We start from the raw sequence: 22,692 nt of genomic DNA, 5'->3' as shown, positions 1-22,692 counted from the left end.
TCAACTTTACACACAAATACACAGAATGGCTGTATATAGCCTAATGACTCATTCTACCAACTAACCAAATGTTGCATCCAAAAATCTTCACTTCCCACAACATTAACAGCTTTACATCAGGTACAAGCTGAGTTATGACTACTATGCTGCTGCTGTTGTTATTAAAAGCCAAGCAATTTCCCTTACTATGCTGTGCCTAATGACATGAAGAATCAAATCACTTTCCTCTGATATGCTGTTGCTGGTCTCATTAAGAGTCAAATCAATCTCTACTAAGATATTTCTATACTACCGTACCCACTGCTGCAACTAGTCACTCCAATGGAACTATATGTCTGCTAATTCATTTCATACGATCTCCATACAGTTTCAAACAAACAATTCCAGTAGAAAAAATATTCTATCTATATCTCTGATGCCAGTTCCTTTCAGGAACTTCCTCAAGGGGGTGGCCACGTCACAGAGTTTCCTTAACTAGTGATGATGCCTGTTCCCTTCAGGAACTTCCTCAAGGGGGTGGCCACGTCATAGAGTTTCCTTAACTAGTGATGATGCCTGTTCCCTTCAGGAACTTCCTCAAGGGGGTGGCCACGTCATAGAGTTTCCTTAACTAGTGATGATGCCTGTTCCCTTCAGGAACTTCCTCAAGGGGGTGGCCACGTCATAGAGTTTCCTTAACTAGTGATGATGCCTGTTCCCTTCAGGAACTTCCTCAAGGGGGTGGCCACGTCATAGAGTTTCCTTAACTAGTGATGATGCCTGTTCCCTTCAGGAACTTCCTCGAGGGGGTGGCCACGTCATAGAGTTTCCTTAACTAGTGATGATGCCTGTTCCCTTCAGGAACTTCCTCGAGGGGGTGGCCACGTCATAGAGTTTCCTTAACTAGTGATGATGCCTGTTCCCTTCAGGAACTTCCTCGAGGGGGTGGCCACGTCATAGAGTTTCCTTAACTAGTGATGATGCCTGTTCCCTTCAGGAACTTCCTCGAGGGGGTGGCCACGTCATAGAGTTTCCTTAACTAGTGATGATGCCTGTTCCCTTCAGGAACTTCCTCAAGGGGGTGGCCACGTCATAGAGTTTCCTTAACTAGTGAAGTTCAGTGCTGCTTCTGAGCCTTTAGTGCCTCACCCTTAACAGGCCACTGGTAGAGGGTAACTCTGGCACAGTATTTTGCAGAGGCTCCTAATTAATGTTCATACTGACAACTTCTACCTATTGCTCATGGCTAAGTGTTCCTCCCTCCTACTCATATAAAATGCTCCTAGCATTTTGCCAAAAAACAGGGCTTGCACACAGTGCTCACCACAAGAAAATCCAGAGTTACAAAGCTAAGAAGAATGAACTGTGTGAGTTAAGTGTTGTCAAGTGTAATGTGTGTCAAGGATAGATTATATGTTTGTGAACAGAATTCCAGTAGTCCACATGTAGGTGAGGCAGAAAGGAAAGACAGCTACCTGGGTCAGAGGAGTGTAACCTGACAACTACAAAAGTGTCGGCATACTACACATCCATCAAAAATCCTCCCAACAGCCATCCATGTAATGCTGGCAATATACCTCCCTGGTCGTTGGCTGCCTACCAACAACATACTAGAAGAAATTTTCACAACTGGAATTCATAAAACTTACCTAGCTCCTGACAAAAGTTATATCTTGAACGTCTAGCAGCACTGCAGGCAAGAGACAAAGCTGACAGCCCACTTGTCTCTGAATCATCATCAACCTGGAGAGCTGCAATAAAAAAGGAGAAAAATTGGAGGGAGTGAAGAGTTTTAGATATCTGGGAGAGGACTTTGCAGAAAATGGAACCATGGAAGTAAGTCATAGGGTGGGGGAGGGGTGAAGGTTTTGGAAGCAATGAAGAATATGTGGAGAGAGAGAATATGATCTTGGAGAGCAAAAATGGTTATGTTTGAAGGAAAAGTAGTTCCAACAATATTATAATGTTGCGAGGCATGGGCTGTTGATAGGGTTATACAAAGGAGGGTGGATGTGTTGGAAATGAAATGTTTGAGGACAATATGTGGTGTGAGGTGGTTTGATCGAATAAGTAATAAAAGGGTAAGAGAGATGTGTGGTAATAAAAAAGACTGTGGTTGAGAGAGCAGAAGAGAGAGTATTGAAATAGTTTGAACACATGAAAAGAATGAGTGAGGAAAGGTTGACAAAGAGGATATATGTGTCAAGAGGTGGAGGGAACAAGGAGAAGCAGGAGACCAAATTGGAGGTGGAAGGATGGAGTGAAAAAGATTTTGAGCAATTGGAGCCTGGTGAGAGGCGTCCAAGGAGTAGAGTGAATTGGAACGATGTGGTATACTGGGATCAACATACTGTCAATGGGCTGAACCAGGGGATGTCAAATGTCTGGGACAAACCATGGAAAGGTCAATGGGGCCTGGATGTGGATGGAAAGCTGTGATTTCAGTGCATTACACATAACAGCTACAGAATGCATGTGAGTGGATGTGTCCTTTCTTCATATGTTTTCTGGTACCACCTAGCTGACACAGGAAGTGGCGATGCTGTTTCACATGGGGCACGGTGCTGCCAGAAATGAATAAAAGCAAGCAAGTATAAATGCGTATATATGTATGTGTGTGTATTATGTATTTATCTATTTATTTTCCTTTGTCGCTGTCTCCCACGTTAGTGAGGTAGCGCAAGGAAACAGACGAAAGAATGGCCCAACCCACCCACATACACGTCCACACACACAAATATACATACCTATACATCTCAACGTATACATATATATACACACACAGACATATACATATATACACATGTACATAATTCATAGTCTGCCTTTATTCATTCCCATCGCCACCCCCACACATAAAATAACAGCCCCCTTCCCCCTCATATCGCGAGGCAGCGCTAGGAAAAGACAACAAAGGCCACATTCGTTCACACTCAGTCTCTAGCTGTCATGTAATAATGCAGTGAAACCACAGCTCCCTTTCCACATCCAGGCCCCACACAACTTTCCATGGTTTACCCCAGACGCTTCACATGCCACTGACAGCAAGTCGACCCCGGTATACCACATTGTTCCAATTCACTCTATTCCTTGCACGCCTTTCACCCTCCTGCATGTTCAGGCCACGATCACTCAAAAATCTTTTTCACTCCATCTTTCCACCTCCAATTTGGTCTCCCACTTCTCCTTGTTCCCTCCACCTCTGACATATATATCCTCTTGGTCAATCTTTCCTCACTCATTCTCTCCATGTGACCAAACCATTTCAAAACACCCTCTTCTCCTCTCTCAACCACACTCCTTTTATTACCACACATCTCTCTTACCCTATCATTACTTACTCGATCAAACCACCTCACACCACATACTGTCCTCAAACATCTCATTTCCAGCACATCCACCCTCCTGCGCACAACTCTATCTATAGCCCACGCCTAGCATCCATATAACATTGTTGGAACCACTATTCCTTCAAACATACCCATTTTTGCTTTCTGAGATAATGTTCTTGACTTCCACACATTCTTCAACGCTCCCAGAACTTTTGCCCCCTCCCCCACCCTATGATTCACTTCTGCTTCCATGATTTCATCCGCTGCCAAATCCACTCCCACATACCTAAAACACTTCACTTCCTCCAGTTTTTCTCAATTCAAACTTACCTCCCACTTGACTTATCCCTCAACCCTACTGTACCTAATAACATTGCTCTTATTCACATTTACTCTCAGCTTTCCTCTTTCACACAATTTACCAAACTCAGTCACCAGCTTCTGCAGTTTCTCACATGAATCAGCCACCAGCGCTGTATCACCAGCGAACAACAACTGACTCACTTCCCAAGCTCTCTCATCCACAACAGACTGCATACTTGCCCCTATTTCCAAAACTCTTGCATTCACCTCCCTAACAATCCCATCCATAAACAAATTAAACAACTATGTAGACATCACACACCCCTGCCACAAACCTACATTCACTGAGAACCAATCACTTTCCTCTCTTCCTACACATACACATGCGTTACATCCTCAGTAAAAACTTTTCACTGCTTCTAATAACTTGCCTCCCACACCATATATTCTTAATACCTTCCACAAAGTATCTCTATCAACTCTATCATATGCCTTCTCCAGATCCATAAATGCTACATACAAATCCATTAGCTTTTCTAAGTATTTCTCACATACATTCTTCAAAGCAAACACCTGATCCACACATCTTCTACCACTTCTGAAACCACACTGCTCTTCCCCAATCTGATGCTTTGTATATGCCTTCACCCTCTCAATCAATACCCTCCCATATAATTTCCCAGGAATACTCAACAAACTTATACCTCTGTAATTTGAGCACTCACTTTTATCCCATTTGCCTTTGCACAATGGCACTATGCAAGCATTTTGCCAATCCTCAGGCACCTCACCATGAGTCATACATACATTAAATAACCTTACCAACCAGTCAAAAATACAGTCAACCCCTTTTTTAATAAATTCCACTGCAATACCATCCAAACCTGCTGCCTTGCTGGCTTTCATCTTCCGCAAAGCTTTAAATACCTCTTCTCTGTTTACCAAATCATCTTTTTATTCTCCCTAAAATTTAATGATACTCTCTCACCCCAACTCTCATTTGCCCTCTTTTTCTCCTCTTGCATCTTTCTCTTGACCTCCTGCCTCTTTCTTTTATACATGTCCCACTCATTTGCATTAATTCCCTGCAAAAATTGTCCAAATGCCTCTCTCTTCTCTTTCACTACTACTCTTACTTCTTCATCCCACCACTCACTACCCTTTCTAATCTGCCCACCTCCCACGCTTCTCATGCCACAAGCATCTTTGGCGCAAGCCATCACTGTTTCCCTAAATACATCCCATTCCTCCCCCACTCCCCTTACGTCCTTTGTTCTCACTTTTTTCCATTCTGTGCTCAGTCTCTCCTGGTACTTCCTCACACAAGTCTCCTTCCCAAGCTCACTTACATGTATACGTATGAGAGTGGATGGGTCTTTCTTCATCTGTTTCCTGGAGATCAAGGGTAAAGGGGAAGAGTGGTTTGGGAATGTCTTGGGAGTAAAGTCAGGGGTTAGTAAGAGGACAAGAGCAAGGGAAGGAGTAGCACTACTCCTGAGACAGGAGTGGTGGGAGTATGTGAAAGAGTGTAAGAAAGTAAACTTTAGATTAATATGGGTAAAACTAAAAGTGGATGGAGAGAGAGGGGTGATTATTGGTGCATATGCACTTGGGCATGAGAAGAAAGATCATGAGAGGCAAGTGTTTTGGGAGCAGCTGAGTGAGTGTGTTAGTAGTTTTGATGCACAAGACCGGGTTATAGTGATGCGTGATTTAAATGCAAAGGTGAGTAATGTGGCAGTTGAGGGAATAATTGGTGTACATGGGGTGTTCAGTGTTGTAAATGGAAATGGTGAAGAGCTTGTAGATTTATGTGCTGAAAAAGGACTGGTGATTGGGAATACCTGGTTTAAAAAGAGAGATATAGATAAGTATACATATGTAAGTAGGAGAGATGGCCAGAAAGCGTTATTGGATTATGTGTTAATTGATAGGCACACAAAAGAGAGACTTCTGGATGTTAATGAGCTGAGAGGTGCAACTGGAGGGATGTCTGATCATTATCTTGTGGAGGCGAAGGTGAAGATCTGTAGAGGTTTTCAGAAAAGAAGAGAGAATGTTGGGGTGAAAAGAGTGGTGAGAGTAAGTGAGCTTGGGAAGGAGACTTGTGTGAGGAAGTACCAGGAGAGACTGAGTACAGAATGGAAAAAGGTGAGAACATAGGACGTAAGTGGAGTGGGGGAGGAATGGGATGTACTTAAGGAAGCAGTGATGGCTTGAGCAAAAGATACTTGTAGCATGAGAAGCATGGGAGGTGGGCAGATTAGAAAGGGTAGTGAATGGTGGGATGAAGAAGTAAGAGTAGTAGTGAAAGAGAAGAGAGAGGCATTTGGACAATTTTCGCAGGGAATTAATGCAAATGAGTGGGACATGAATAAAAGAAAGAGGCAGGAGGTCAAGAGAAAGGTGCAAGTGGTGAAAAAGAGCACAAATGAGAGTTGGGGTGAGAGAGCATCATTAAATTTTAGGGAGAATAAAAAGATGTTTTGGAAGGAGGTAAATAAAGTGCATAAGAAGAGGGAACAAATGGGAACATCAGTGAAGGGGGGTATAGGGGAGGTGATAACAAGTAGTGGTGATGTGAGAAGATGGAGTGAGTATTTTGAAGGTTTGTTGAATGTGTTTGATGATAGAGTGGCAGATATAGGGTGTTTTGGTCGAGGTGGTGTGCAAAGAGAGAGGTTTAGGGAAAATGATTTGGTAAACAGAGAAGAGGTAATAAAAGCTTTGCGGAAGATGAAAGCCGGCAAAGCAGCGGGTTTGGATGGTATTGAAGTGGAATTTAATAAAAAAGGGGGTGACTGTATTGTTGACTGGTTGGTAAGGTTATCTAATGTGTGTATGACTCATGGTGAGGTGCCTGAGGATTGGCGGAATGCTTGCATAGTGCCGTTGTACATAGGCAAAGGGGATAAGAGTGAGTGCTCAAGTTACAAAGGTATAAGTTTGTTGAGTATTCCTGGGAAATTATATGGGAGGGTATTGATTGAGAGGGTGAAGGCATGTACAGAGCATCAGATTGGGGAAGAGCAGTGTGGTTTCAGAAGTGGTAGAGGATGTGTGGATCAGGTGTTTGCTTTGAAGAATGTATGTGAGAAATACTTAGAAAAGCAAATGGATTTGTATGTAGCATTTATGGATCTGGAGAAGGCATATGATAGAGTTGAAAGTGATGCTCTGTGGAAGGTACTAAGAATATATGGCATGGGAGGCAAGTTGTTAGAAGCAGTGAAAAGTTTTTATCGAGGATGTAAGGCATGTGTACGTGTAGGAAGAGAGGAAAGTGATTGGTTCTCAGTGAATGTAGGTTTGCGGCAGGGTTGTGTGATGTCTCCATGGTTGTTTAATTTGTTTATGGATGGGGTTGTTAGGGAGGTGAATGCAAGAGTTTTGGAAAGAGGGGCAAGTATGCAGTCTGTTGTGGATGAGAGAGCTTGGGAAGTGAGTCAGTTGTTGTTTGCTGATGATACAGCGATGGTGGCTGATTCATGTGAGAAACTGCAGAAGCTGGTGACTGAGTTTGGTAAATTGTGTGAAAGAGGAAAGTTGAGAGTAAATATGAATAAGAGCAAGGTTATTAGGTACAGTAGGGTTGAGGGTCAAGTCAAGTGGGAGGTAAGTTTGAATGAAGAAAAACTGGAGGAAGTGAAGTGTTTTAGATATCTGGGAGTGGATTTGGCAGCAGATGGAACCATGGAAGTGGAAGTGAATCATAGGGTGGGGGAGGGGGCGAAAATTCTGGGAGCCGCCTTGAAGAATGTGTGGAAGTTAAGAACATTATCTCGGAAAGCAAAAATGGGTATGTTTGAAGGAATAGTGGTTTCAACAATGTTATATGGTTGCGAGGCGTGGGCTATGGATAGAGTTGAGCGCAGGAGGGTGGATGTGCTGGAAATGAGATGTTTGAGGACAATATGTGGTGTGAGGTGGTTTGATCGAGTAAGTAATAATAGGGTAAGAGAGATGTGAGGTAATAAAAAGAGTGGTTGAGGGAGCAAAAGATGGTGTTTTGAAATGGTTTGGTCACATGGAGAGAATGAGTGAGGAAAGATTGACCAAGAGGATATATGTGTCTGAGGTGTAGGGAATGAGGAGAAGTGGGAGACCAAATTGGAGGTGGAAAGATGGACTGAAAAAAATTTTGAGCCTGGACATGCAGGAGGGTGAAAGGCGTGCAAGGAATAGAGCGAATTGGAACGATGTGGCATACCGGGGTTGATGTGCTGTTAATGGATTGAACCAGGGCATGTGAGGCGTCTGGGGTAAACCATGGAAAGTTGTGTGGGGCCTGGATGTGGAAAGGGAGCTGTGGTTTCACTGCATTATTACATGACAGCTAGAGACTGAGTGTGAACGAATGTGGCCTTTGATGTCTTTTCCTAACGCTACCTCGCACACATAAGGGGGGGAGGGGGTTGTTATATCATGTGTGGCGGAGTGGCGATGGGAATGAATAAAGGGAGACTATGAATTATGTACATGTGTATATATGTATATGTCTGTGTGTATATATATGTATATGATGACATGTATAGGTATGTATATTTGCGTGTGTGGCGTGTATGTATAAACATGTGTATGTGGGTGGGTTGGACCATTCTTTTATCTGTTTCCTTGCGCTACCTCACTAACGTGGGAGACAGCCAAGAAACGACAAAGAAAGACCCTTCCACTCTCATCCACATATATAAACACATGTGCATATACACTTACATGTACATATATATACATAAACATACATATACACATATACAAGAGGTGAAAAAGAGGGCAAATGAGAGTTGGGGTGAGAGAGTATCATTAAATTTTAGGGAGAATAAAAAGATGTTCTGGAAGGAGGTAAATAAAGTGCATAAGATAAGGGAGCAAATGGGAACTTCAGTGAAGGGCGCAAATGGGGAGGTGATAACAAGTAGTGGTGATGTGAGAAGGAGATGGAGTGAGTATTTTGAAGGTTTGTTGAATGTGTTTGATGATAGAGTGGCAGATATAGGGTGTTTTGGTCGAGGTGGTGTGCAAAGTGCAAGGGTTGGGGAAAATGATTTGGTAAACAGAGAAGAGGTAGTAAAAGCTTTGCGGAAGATGAAAGCCGGCAAGGCAGCAGGTTTGGATGGTATTGCACTGGAATTTATCAAAAAAGGGGGTGACTGTATTATTGACTGGTTGGTAAGGTTATTTAATGTTTGTATGACTCATGGTGAGGTGCCTGAGGATTGGCGGAATGCGTGCATAGTGCCATTGTACAAAGGCAAAGGGGATAAGAGTGAGTGCTCAAATTAAAGAGGTATAAGTTTGTTGAGTATTCCTGGGAAATTATATGGGAGGGTATTGATTGAGAGGGTGAAGGCATGTACAGAGCATCAGATTGGGGAAGAGCAGTGTGGTTTCAGAAGTGGCAGAGGATGTGTGGATCAGGTGTTTGCTTTGAAGAATGTATGTGAGAAATACTTAGAAAAGCAAATGGATTTGTATGTAGCATTTATGGATCTGGAGAAGGCATATGATAGAGTTGATAGAGATGCTCTGTGGAAGGTATTAAGAATATATGGTGTGGGAGGCAAGTTGTTAGAAGCAGTGAAAAGTTTTTATCGAGGATGTAAGGCATGTGTACGTGTAGGAAGAGAGGAAAGTGATTGGTTCTCAGTGAATGTAGGTTTGCGGCAGGGGTGTGTGATGTCTCCATGGTTGTTTAATTTGTTTATGGATGGGGTTGTTAGGGAGGTGAATGCAAGAGTTTTGGAAAGAGGGGCAAGTATGAAGTCTGTTGGGGATGAGAGAGCTTGGGAAGTGAGTCAGTTGTTGTTCGCTGATGATACAGCGCTGGTGGCTGATTGATGTGTGAAACTGCAGAAGCTGGTGAATGAGTTTGGTAAAGTGTGTGAAAGAAGAAAGTTAAGAGTAAATGTGAATAAGAGCAAGGTTATTAGGTACAGTAGGGTTGAGGGTCAAGTCAATTGGGAGGTAAGTTTGAATGGAGCAAAACTGGAGGAAGTAAAGTGTTTTAGATATCTGGGAGTGGATCTGGCAGCGGATGGAACCATGGAAGCGGAAGTGGATCATAAGGTGGGGGAGGGGGCGAAAATTCTGGGAGCCTTGAAGAATGTGTGGAAGTCGAGAACATTATCTCGGAAAGCAAAAATGGGTATGTTTGAAGGAATAGTGGTTCCAACAATGTTGTATGGTTGCGAGGCGTGGGCTATGGATAGAGTTGTGCGCAGGAGGATGGATGTGCTGGAAATGAGATGTTTGAGGACAATGTGTGGTGTGAGGTGGTTTGATCGAGTAAGTAACGTAAGGGTAAGAGAGATGTGTGGAAATAAAAAGAGCGTGGTTGAGAGAGCAGAAGAGGGTGTTTTGAAATGGTTTGGGCACATGGAGAGAATGAGTGAGGAAAGATTGACCAAGAGGATATATGTGTCGGAGGTGGAGGGAACGAGGAGAAGTGGGAGACCAAATTGGAGGTGGAAAGATGGAGTGAAAAAGATTTTGTGTGATCGGGGCCTGAACATGCAGGAGGGTGAAAGGAGGGCAAGGAATAGAGTGAATTGGATCGATGTGGTATACCGGGGTTGACGTGCTGTCAGTGGATTGAATCAGGGCATGTGAAGCGTCTGGGGTAAACCATGGAAAGCTGTGTAGGTATGTATATTTGCGTGTGTGGACGTATGTATATACATGTGTATGGGGGTGGGTTGGGCCATTTCTTTCGTCTGTTTCCTTGCGCTACCTCGCAAACACGGGAGACAGCGAAAAAAAAAAAAAACATATACACACGTACATATTCATATTTGCTCCCCTTTCTCCAATCCCAGTGCCACCCTGCACCACAGGAAACAGCAATGCCACCCTCTGTGACAGCGAGGTAGCGCCAGGAAATATACAAAGAAAGGCCACATTCACTCTCATCCACTCTCAAGCTGACATATGCAATGCACCAAAACCACAGCTCCATATCCACATCCAGGCCGTACAGACCTTTCCTTGGTTTACCTTAGATGTTTCACTTGCCCTAGTTCAGTCTACTGACAGCACATCCGCCCTGGTATACCACATCATTCTAATTCTCTCCATTCTGTCCTTTGTCAACCCAGTATTACATCCAGGAAAGTTAGGCACAGCTGGAATGAGATCTCTCCCACATGACAACACAAAAGCTGAATGTGCGGGTGGAGGGGATGTAGGTCGTGGCATCCCATACTTGAAACCCTCCTTGTTCCTGCTGAGATCCCTCTCCAATGTAACATATTTCCTCACATCTAATCCAAGATTCTTATTCACTTTCTTAAAAATTTTTACACATTTGATGATAAGCATCTCTACCCATCTCTTAGGGCATTCAACAAATTTAGTATTTTTCATCGGGTCAACGTACACTTTTTCCCATGACCTGAGAAGTCAAGGGACTTGCATCTCCCCTAGTGACTGTTGGGGTACTGAGGTCAGAAATCTTCTTACATCTGCTGGGTGATAGAAGTGACCTCTGTAGGTTATAAATGATACTAAAAATTACCTGGTAATTACAAGAACAGAGAAGATAAGTTGAAACATCACACGATATCGCCCTCTGTTTTACCAGAAAACATCAGATGACGATGACCTTGGTAAAACCTAAGCATCCATCCACTTCTCTGGATCATTCATTTCCATCCCCATTCTTTACAAAAACTGTATGAAAGTCCTCATATAATGCAACAACCCTTCCCTACACCATTTCACTTCTCACATGATTAAATTTGAGAGCCTTACCACATTACATTTCACTTCTGTGCTGTGGTCTCATACTCCCATGCTTACATACAACCAATCTACTACTGATCTTTAGCTTCATCCATAACCCTATCATTATATAACTTCTGATGACAATGACTCTACCTTTTACCTACATTCAACTCCATATCAAGACAGTTCTCCATATTTGCATCTCCTTGTTCTCCCAATATCTGTGGCCTTCCAATACCTAAACAATGTTTTCCTTTTATCATTTCTGCATGGACAAGAACTAAACCATGACTTTACCTCCACGTGACGAGGAGTGCCTTCGTCTCCTACGTCCAGCGCAAGTTCCTTGGTTGTTCCCTTTTTTGATACTATCATCATCATCTGGGTCATTGCTGGCCCGAGCTCTTGGCCCTCGGCGTCGTCTTTTTGGTGCAGCTGGGGTGGCACTGCCTTCTTCAGTTTCTGAACCTTCACCATCAGCCATACTAACCTGAGGTAAGTGCCCTTCATGCTGACGCTTGATAGGTACACTTAACTTACCACGACGACGTGGTTCACTGCCTAGAGTACTATCCATTGTATTGGAGTCTGAAAAATAAGATCTCTTGAGTATTTTCTCTTATCAGTACACAGCTATTCATATCATCTAAATAATCAAATGCATCCTAAGCAAAGTTCTGGAAAAGTTGCTTCCAAAAATTCCATAAAGTCCACCATTGTATTGGAGTCTGAAAAATAAGATCTTGGAGTATTTTCTCTTATCAAGTACAAAGCTATTCATATCATCTAAATAATCTAATACATCCTAAGCAAAGTTCTGAGAAAAGTCGCTTCCAAAAATTCCATAAAGTCCACCACGTACAGATCAAAATAAATGAACCCAGGAGAAACACATCCCAAGAGCAGGTCATCATACAAATCCCTTCCTACTCACTCAACCAAACATCATGCATGATAACCAAATCATGTAGCAGTGTTATGTCACTGCATGGCTGCCAAATACACCTACAAGAGGAGAATGGAAAGAACAGATGTTGTTAAAAGAAATCAAAAATGCTACAAGTATCAATTTCAAGACCAGACCCTCTGTTAAAAGCAACAATTCACTCAATATAAAAAGTCTTGGAGGAAAGAGGGTTTATCTACCTTGCACCAGTTATTTCCAATGTTTCCCATATGAAGCAGTACTGAAAAAAAATCCAAGCATTAGAAAAGGAAAGGTTAGTGGAAATCAAGCAAGCAATTATATTTACTAGAGTTAGCATTAGATGACAGATATGCAACTGAGATAAACCTCCACACACGCACAGACAGTGTAAAGCATGCCAATGCAGGAACCCTTGAATAAAAGATCCTCCAACAAGGACAAAGAAGTAAGCTGAAGTAAGAACCATAATGCTAATGTGAGAAGTAAGGAAGGGGAGATACTGAATCAAAAGGAGCAAGTGTAAGGAAGATGGAAAGAGTATTCTGAAGAAATGATGAATGTGGGATAAGGTGAGGCAACAGCTGTTACATGCCTGGGTATGGAGGATGGCAGGAAGACAATACAAGCGCAAGAACTTACAACAGAGGAGATAAGAATGGCACCAGGAGTGGATGGGATTACAGCTGAAACACTGAAGTATGGTGGGTAAAGTGCGTGAGTGGATGCATCCAATATGTAATTTTAGTACAAAAATAGAAAGTTGTGCCAGAGGATTGGGTGAAAGCTAATATTGTTCCTTTATTCAAAGGAAAAGATGCTAAGGATGAACATAGCAATTATAAGGGAATAAGCTCGTTAAGTATACCAGGAATAGCTATGCAAATATGTTGATTGATAGAGTTATGGAAGTGACTGAATGCAGAGTAAGTGAGGAGCAAGGGGATTTTAGTAGAAGCAAAGGATGTGTGGATCAGATTTTTGAGGTAAAAATGACAGTGGAAAGTATTTAGCTAAAGGTAAGAAACTGTATACAGATTTTATGGATCTGGGGAAAGTATGGGACAAGTCTAGTGGAATATAAGGATATATGGGGTAGAGTAAAAACTGCTGGATAGTGTGAAAGCATTCTACAGAGGAGCAAATGCATGTACAAGAGTGGATGGAAAGCTGAGCTAAAGTTTTGGGATACATACATGTTCAGGCCCCAATCACTCAAAAACTTTTTTCACTCCATCCTTCTACCTACAATTTGGTTCCCCTGTTCTCCTTGTTCCCTCCACTTCTGACAAATATATCCTCTTTGTCAACCTTTCCTCACTCATTCTCTCCATATGTCCAAACCATTTCAATACACCCTCTTCTGCTCTCTCAACCACACTCCTTTTATTACCACACATATCTCTTACCCTTTCCTTATTTACTCAATCAAACCACCTCACACCATATAATGTCATTAAGCATTTCATTTCCAACACATCTTAAACACTTAACTTCCTCCAATTTTTCACCATTCAAACTTACATAACAACTAACTTGTCCCTCAACCCTACTGAACCTAATAATCTTACTCTTATTCACATATACTCTCGACTTTCTCCTTTCACACAGTTTTGCAAACTCAGTCACCAACTTCTGCAGTTTCTCACTCATATCAGCCACCAGTGCTGTATCAACAGCAAAAAACAACTGACTCACTTCCCAAGCATTCTCATCCCCAACAGACTGCAAATTTGCCCCTCTCTCCAAAACTCTTCAATTTACCTCTCTAACAACCCCATCCATAAAGAAATTAAACAACCATGGGTATATCACACACACCTGCCACAGACCAACCTTCACTAGGAACCTATCACTCTCCTCTTTTCCTACTTGTACACATGCCTTATATCCTCGACAAAAACTTCTCACTGCTTCTACCAGCTTGACTCCCTTACCATACACTCTTAAGACCTTCCACAAAGCATCTTTATCAACCCTATCATATGCCTTATCCAGAGCCACATAAGCTACATGTATTCCTTGTGTGTCACATAAGACAACTAAAAGGGGTGGGTGCAAGTGTCTGAAAACCCTCTCTTCCTGTATCACTTTCCAAAAGAAGGAACAGGAGCCAAGTTAGGAATCTTCCCTCTAAGGCTGTGTCATCTGTTCTTGGTGCCAACTTCCTCATGATGGTGAGCATGTATGATAAAAAAATTATATACTTGTTACATATAATGGAGAAAGACAAGCCTGCTGCCCGTTTAGCTTTGTGAGGAAATAATCATTCCTGCTTCTTGTTAACCCTGTAATTATCTGTTTTTACATTAAACACCATCTCCATATTTCAGTACAGCTGGAAAAAAGGTAGTAGGCAGCTACCAACCAAGGAGGTACATTACTGGTGCTACCCATCTGGGCAATGGGAAGGTGAGTGGCACTTGTGTACGTAGTGAGCCAGCTCTTCAGTGGTTGTCAAGTTGCACTCCTCTGACCTAGGTATCTGTTTTTTCTTTCTGCCTCATAAACATAACACTTGACAAGACTTAACTCACTGAACTTACTTTTCACATCTAAATTTTCCCGCAGAGTGCAATGTGCTAGCCTTGCGTTTTGGCAAAATAGTACAAGCAATAGATAAAATTAATAGGAAGGAACATTCGGCAAGATTAGGTAGAAACATTAGGTAGAAGTAGTAGGTATGAATAATAGTTGGGAGCATCAAGTATTAGCAATAAGTTGGAACATTTGGTAGACACATTAGGTGGAAGCAATCAGTAAGAGCCACTGAAAACTGTGTACTGAAGTTGCCCTCTGCCAGTGACCTGTTAAGGGTAAGGCACTAAAGGCTAAGAAGAGGCACTCGAGCTTTACTAGTTCGGGAGACTCTTTTGCAATGGCCATTCCCTTGATGGAGTTCCCAGAGGGAACGGGCATCAAAGATATATAGATAACCCTATTATGACCATTCTCATAACCTTATCTTCAGCATCAGTAATTTGTCTTAATTCTTGTGTCACTCATTTGCTCTTCATTTCTCTAAGTCTTCCAGCCATCTACTGTATTTGCTACAATCTCTTTTTTGTAATTGATCACAGTTTCCTTGCTACAATCTCTTTTTTGTAATTGATCACAGTTTCCTACATCTGTGAGGTAGCAACATAGAACAGAGGATGGAAGGCCACATTCGCTCACATCCATTCAAGCTGTCACAACCAGGCTCCACAGACCTTTCCAAGGTTTACCCAGCTGCTTCACATGTCCTGGTTCAGTCCATTGACAGCACATCAACCCCTGTATAACACATCATTCTAAATCACTCAATCCCATGCATGCCTTTCACCCTTCAAGCCACAATCACTCAAAATCTTTATCACTCATCCTTCCATCCCCAATTTGGTCTTCCTGTTTTCCTTGTTTATTCCACTTTTAACACATATGTTCTCTTTGTCTACCTCTCCTGACTCATTTCCAGTTCTTTTAACTACATTCTTTACTACCTCACCTCTCTCTTACCACCTCATTACTTACTCAACCAAACCACCTAACACCACATACTACTCTCAAACATTTTCCATTACGTCCACACTTCTCTGCACATCCTCATCTGTAGCCCATGCCTCACATCCATATACCCTCCAACATACCCATTCTTGTCCTCCCAGATAACGACCTCCCACTCCACACATTCTTCAATGCTTCCAGAACCTCCACCCCCTCACCCACCTTATGACTTACTTCCACTTCCATGGTTCCATTTGATGCCAAGTCCACCCCTATATATCTAAAAAAGTTCACTTTCTCCAATTTCTCTTCAATTAAACATCCCAACTAACCTCTAACTTGCTAAACCTAATAACCTTACTTTTAATCACATTTACTCATATTCCTCCTTTCACACACTCTTCCAAACTCAGTCACCAACCTCTGCAGTTTCTGACTCGAATCTGCCATCACTGCTGCGTCATCAGCAAACAAGTGACCCGTTTCTCAAGTCCTCTCATCCCTTACAGATGACACACTCATCGTCCCCCCGAGACTCCTGCATTAACCTCTCTCACCACCCCCATATCCATAAACCAACAAAACAACCATGGTGACACCACACAACCCAGCCACAGAAATTTTTTTTTTTTTTTTTTCATACTATTCGCCATTTCCCGCGTTTGCGAGGTAGCGTTAAGAACAGAGGACTGGGCCTTAGAGGGAAAATCCTCACCTGGCCCCCTTCTCTGTTCCTTCTTTTGGAAAATCAAAAAAAAAAAACGAGAGGGGAGGATTTCCAGCCACCCGCTCCCTCCCCTTTTAGTCGCCTTCTACGACACGCAGGGAATACGTGGGAAGTATTCTTTCTCCCCTATCCCCAGGGATACCAGCCACAGAAATATATCTGAATATTTTTTTTGGATTATTCTCATTTAGTTACTTTTCATGTTCAGCAGAGATGTGTAAAGTATCATGTGAATGAATTCATGAGCTAGAGGTAAGAGTAGGTGTAAACAAATGTAAAAGTAAACGCAAATACTAATGTTCAAAGCAGATTTTCAAATCATGAACCATGCCTGAAAAATACATATGTATAGCGTTAAATCTTTAGCTTCCTGCTTGCTAATTACCAGAATTTAGTGTAACATGCTATTTGCAATTCCATGAGGAGAATCAGTCCTAGGTAACTATTGATGGTTATCAGGTACTGCATGCTTCATAGTTCTTCCCATTCATCTAAAAGCCCAAGCAAATTCACTACTGATGCTTATGATCACCCCATTAACAACAAACTACATAGCTATTTTTGATCTATGCAAATTCATAAACATGCAAATCCTTTGATTTACACAAACCAGTATACTATATTTCTTTATATCATATAAAAAAAAACACTTGTATGAACAAAATGCATATTTTACCTTCTGAAAACTGGTCAATCTTGGTAGCTTCTCCCAAACTTTCCAGTTCAACTTCAGACGAATCTCGACCAGACTTACTTGAGTCATCTAATTTGGCCACTTCATTATCCCTGTGAATATAAATGAATATCTCAAAAAAAAAAAAGACATAACTATTAATCTAGCTATCATCAAAACCTTTCCCAATGCCATGGGGTGGATCAAGTGGATACATCCATTTAATTCACTCAAACACATTATCAAGGTGCACTCCTTTGACTCAGCAAGCTGTTTCTTTTTTGTGCCTCACCCAAAAGTAAACTGCTGGCATTCTGTCCACAAACATATATTCTTTCCTTGTCACAAATAACACTTGACAGCACTTAAATCAACCAACTCATTCTTCGTAACTATATTTTCCTGGTCCTGCAATTTGACAAAATTGTAGGAGCAATGAAATGATTCACAAGGGTCAAGAATCGAAGCTGGGACAATGAGCTATTTGAGAGGAACATGTGGTATGACTTAATGGAATGAAGAAAATTAGGGGGTGTAGGAGAGATCTGGTATGACAATGAACAGAATGAATTGTGGAGTGGCAGAGTGGGCGAAAATTAATAATTTGAGGTGGTTTGGGCACGTGAAAAGAGTGCAAGACAAAGTTTAACGAGAGTGTATGATAGTCTGATTAAAGGGGTTGGTATGAGAGGAAGACCACCTGTGAAATGGGGAAAAAAGAGTGGAAGAGTACTAAAAGCAGAGAAATGGTGGAAGAATGCATGGAATGGTATATGTGAGGGAGGCATGTAAGGACCAGGATAAAGGAAGACACCTTCAATGTGGCCACCCCCTCGATGAAAGTTCCTGAGGGGAACAGGTGGCAAAGATATTGATAGACAGACAGGCAGTAGGAGCAATAGACAGAAGTGGTAGCGAGGAACATTATGCAGGAGCATTATGTTCTACAATCTAGTAGAAGTAGCAGGTAGGAACATTAGGTGGGAGCATTAGGTAAAAGCAGTCGGTTGGAATGTTAGGCAAAAACATTAGGTAGAAGCAGTTGGCAGAAACATTAGGCAGGGCCTCTGGAAACACTGCACCAGATTTGCCCTCTGCAAATAGCGTGTTAAGGGTGAGGCACTAAAGGCTAAGAAGCAGCACTGGAGTTAACCAGTTAAGGAGACTTATTTGCCATGGCCAACCCACTGAGAGTGATATAGATAAACAGACAGATACATATCCTTAACCCATGTCCAGTGTGTTAAATCAGAACATATACTGCCATGCTACTTTGAGATCCCATTTTTTGTCTCTAAATGTTTAAGATAATTATTCCCGCAAGACCAATGTCTCACTGTTTCCAATGCACCCAATGATAAATAAGTTCTATAGCAAATTAACCTGAAATCTCTCTTAAGTCTAAGCCATTTTCTCACTTCATCTATCTGTCATTTCTGCTTTTATATCAATTATTCATGTTCATCTAATTATAATTCTTCCCTAAAACATTACCTGCCACCAAGTGTCAGCCATAATGGTAAATCATCTACTGTCTGCACTTTTTACATCTAATGACTTCACAACAATATTCTGTTTGACTTCATTCTTTGTTTATCCTCCTCATTCTAACTCCAATGCAAAAATCATTAACCTCTAAAGCACTCATATTTTTCACCTATCTTAACTTCAATAAACTGGATTCCCACAACGCTTAGGATGCCAGTGTTGTCCACCAGGCATAACCATAAATCAAGGGTGTGATTGCATGAGCAAGACAAATTAGGAGTAAGCGCACAGTGTCTTCAGAATGGAAGATGCAACTTGGGCATAAAGGGACTTATAAATCACTGTGTAATGTTGTGAAGATAGGGGGTGTCCAGAGTACACATGAGAAAATATAATTCAAATTATGTACTGAGAAAGTAATTTCTAATGGGTATAAGTTTGGTAGGATGGTGTTTAAGACTTGGTTGGGGAGATGGTTCTTTAGTGCTTCTCAGGGCATTTTGGTGTGCATACGTTGTCAGTTCTGTATTTGCAGGGGGAGGTGGAATCTACAGGTTCATCTTCGGGGTGGGTAGTCAGTTATGGAGTGGTTTGGACAAAGAACGGTCTAGCACTGCTGAGAAGAACCGAGTGCCGATCATAATGGGTGGGATCATACTGGGTGAAATATGGTTCACTGCATAGAAGTTGGTGCTTGTGGTTACCAGGTAACCAGTGATTGTTCTGAGTGCTCTGTTCTGTGTTGTTTGTGGCTGTTATATTTGCTCTTGACAGGGTGAATGACTCAGCAGGTTAGGCATACTTTAGGGTGAAGCAGATGAATTGTCCATAGATGATACACGATTATCTCTTTTCAAATCTGATATCAATTCTGATGGTGTTTAGTTCGTTTGTTGCCTTTGGCATTGATGCTTGTGGTGTGGGGAGTGAATGTTAAGTTAATCATATGTTTAGTCCAGAATATCTTGGAGTTTTGTGAGTATGAACAATGGGCCATTCAAGGGACCAGGAGGATGCACGTTGGATTTACTGAAGAACAGACCCAATAAGTATTTTACTTCAAATCCACGACCAACAGTATTTGCACCTCTGCTGTTACGTAAAAATAAGTATCTTTCTCTTTAAAATACGTCTTTATACTCTTACCACAATGATCTATAGGTTTCTGATCTCTTCCACCATCATGAACTGCCTTGAAAGGACCCACTGGTCTGTTGCAATTTTAATTCCTTTGTAAATCAGTCTCGAATCAAAAGGTTGACTGAAAACTTATGTGGAAGTGCAGGTATTCCATTCTGGTAAGCCAATATCCTAACTTTGTGATAAGTGTTGTATGTTTGTTGCTGCTGGCATTTTATCACGATGCTGTAAGTAACTGGTCATCTACATATGAAAGGAACTTTATGCTATGATCTGCAGACGTAGAAAGAAACTGTAGGTGGTTCGGGAAGGAATGGCTCCTTGGAGAACTTTACTGTAGAGTTAAACCAAACACTACACTTATGCCTCATACGAGGAATAACTGTGGAAAGTTCTGTGTATCATATGATGTTTCATGATTCCACCCCATATCTGAATTCCCAGTGAACTTCAGATGACAAGAGCACCCATAAAACATTGCTGCAAAAATTTTAAATATCATGGTCACCCATAAATCATCAAAAAGGGGGAAACTGCTTCATCATGAAAGGCAGCTATGCTAACAGGTATAGTTATTTAAACAATAAAAGAAACAGTTTCCCTTAAACTAATAATTATATCCAGGATGGAAAAAGGTTAGTTCCATTCATTCATGTACATATTGTTCCATGCGTGTAAATGGTGTGTAAATAATGAACATAATATGCATCAAAAATATGGATATGTAAAAAAATATGCGAATGATGCACAGGGCTTCTGTAAAGCAATACCGGGAAAAATATGAAAAGTAAATTGTGTTTAGGTGTATGGTAATATAGAGTGAAATCACACCTAAAAAACAACCATTCACTAATCATCATACAATTATATCAATAACGAGCATCCATGTCACCAGAAAGAGCCCTATCCCATCAACTAAACACCCTATACACCAACAGAGAGGAACGTATACTAAATTTCTGGGTATTTTCTTCAGCATAAGATGGAAATATTTTTCCCCCATCTGTTGTGCCCAACCCTGCCCATAGTGCCCAAGCAGCCCATACTTGGAACTGACTAATCTGGCAAATAATGTTTTTCCTGTATAGAAATGCTTTTAATTCATTTGCATCTGTTCACTACTTCCTGAGTTCATATGCAAGAGTCAGAAAAAAGACAAAAAATGGCACTCATCTGCTCACAACTGCTCTCTCGCCGTAATGTATAAAGCATTGAAACCTGAGGCCCCCTTGCCCCACCCAAAGCCCAAAAAAGAAAAAGCACCTAATCAGACAAATACAAAAAAAGAAAGTTTTCAGTATATTACTGATTGGCTACATGATACTCCTGCCATTACAGCAAAATATTGACATTGCAGGTATGTACATTGTCATTTCTTATGTGATCAAGCTGCCTTACACCACATACCATCCCTTGGCAATTTATTTGCAATACATCCATACTCCCTTTCCTCCACATTCAAGACCAATGACATAGTCATACAGCAATGTAAGGGCTATCATAACCTTCAAACAAACTTTACTGTAGGCCTTTTCTAAATCCTTAAATGCTACATACACCATTTTCACTAGAACTACGAATGCTTGTCTAACAGCCAAAATCAGGTCTAAACACTTTCATTTCTTAACTCCCACGTTCTTCATCATCATATTCATAAATCCTTTCAACACAATCAATCCTACTATACATCTTGCCAACTATACTGCCAAGACTTTTTTCTCGATAATTCTTATGATCACTTTAACTTCCCTTTTCTTTATTCAGTGAAACAGTTACTGCTTTTGTCTGGTCATCTGGCACCAGACCAATTTTTTTGTGCTTTCATGCATACTTTGTAAATCTAAAGCAGTTTCACCTTAACTGTTCATCCTACTTCCGACTCCATCTGTATCTTCAGCTTTTCCAATTTTTAACCCTCAAACAGCAGCCAAAGTCATTCGATGTTTTAAAATTTCCTTGCCTCTTTTCTTAAACAACAAGCTGATTTACTGTAACATCAGTAGTCTACAGAGGTCTTTTCTACCATTAAGAAAGCTGGTAAAAAGTTTTGTTATCCTCAGTAGCCTTGCAAACTTCATTATAGGTGCATTGTCACTGACCTGCAGGTCATACACACATGCAGACCCATGGTGAATGTGAAGTTCTATTTTGATAAGTGTGTTCCATTTCCCATATCAGTTAGGTAGTTCCAGGAAGAGATGAAGAAAAGGCAGTCACTCCCTTGCATCCACTCTTTGGCTGTCAAGTATAATGTCCCAGACTGAGAACCCCCCCTAATAACCGCCAACCCAGCAGACCTAACCATGCTTTCCCTTGACCACTCCATATGCCCTGGAAGATTGTTGGATGACCTAAACAATACAGAGAAGACTTATCATCAAATGCCTTACATCACAGGGAGATAAAAGAACAGATGAAAAGTGAAGAAATAACTGATTCTGAGAGCTATTGCTATTTCACTAAGAGTAAGGAGAAGGGTGGCCAGCACAAGACCCCACCATCGTTGCACAAGGACTTTGTGTGGACAGTTTGGACATATCTTACATCATTTGGGCCAAATTTTCAAGAATATAATCATAAGGTAATGGAGAACTTTGGTATGACATGATATAGTAACGGATAGGAATAATTCCAAGCATATAATGACTAAATTATATTCATAGTTCAACTCATTAAGTGTGAACTGTAGAAGTAGTGAAAGCTTTGCGGAAGATGAAAGCTGGCAAAGCGGCGGGTTTGGATGGTATTGCAGCGGAAATTATTAAAAAAGGGGGTGACTGTGTTGTTGACAGGTTGGTGAGGATATTCAATGTATGTATGGCTCATGGTAAAGTGCCTGAGTATTGGCAGAATGCATGCATAGTGCCACTGAACAAAGGCAAAGGGGATAAAGGTGAGTGCTCAAATTAGAGAGGTATAT

At 41.4% G+C, this 22,692-nt stretch overlaps 1 protein-coding gene across 14 annotated transcripts in view; it reads right to left on the bottom strand.

Annotated features, from left to right (window-relative positions):
* The window catches only part of LOC139748644 (uncharacterized), a 321,771-nt gene that overhangs the window by 79,635 nt on the left and 219,444 nt on the right, over positions 1–22,692 (bottom strand). For all 14 annotated transcript variants that reach the window (XR_011712788.1, XR_011712787.1, XM_071661886.1 and 11 more), the window contains 3 exons: positions 17,148–17,257; positions 11,631–11,921; positions 1,629–1,730 (listed from right to left, as the gene is read on the bottom strand). Coding sequence is in view for 12 of the 14 variants with exons in the window: in XM_071661886.1 (XP_071517987.1) it covers positions 1,629–1,730; positions 11,631–11,921; positions 17,148–17,257 (503 nt within the window). In the remaining 2 variants the exon portion in view is untranslated. The remainder of the gene's footprint in view (positions 1–1,628; positions 1,731–11,630; positions 11,922–17,147; positions 17,258–22,692) is intronic.

Source organism: Panulirus ornatus, chromosome 5 (genome assembly GCF_036320965.1).
Source record: "Panulirus ornatus isolate Po-2019 chromosome 5, ASM3632096v1, whole genome shotgun sequence".
NCBI classification, from domain to species: Eukaryota; Metazoa; Arthropoda; class Malacostraca; order Decapoda; family Palinuridae; genus Panulirus; species Panulirus ornatus.
The sequence above is the reverse complement of the archived record's forward strand: the minus strand, read 5'-3'. Positions and strand labels throughout refer to the sequence as shown.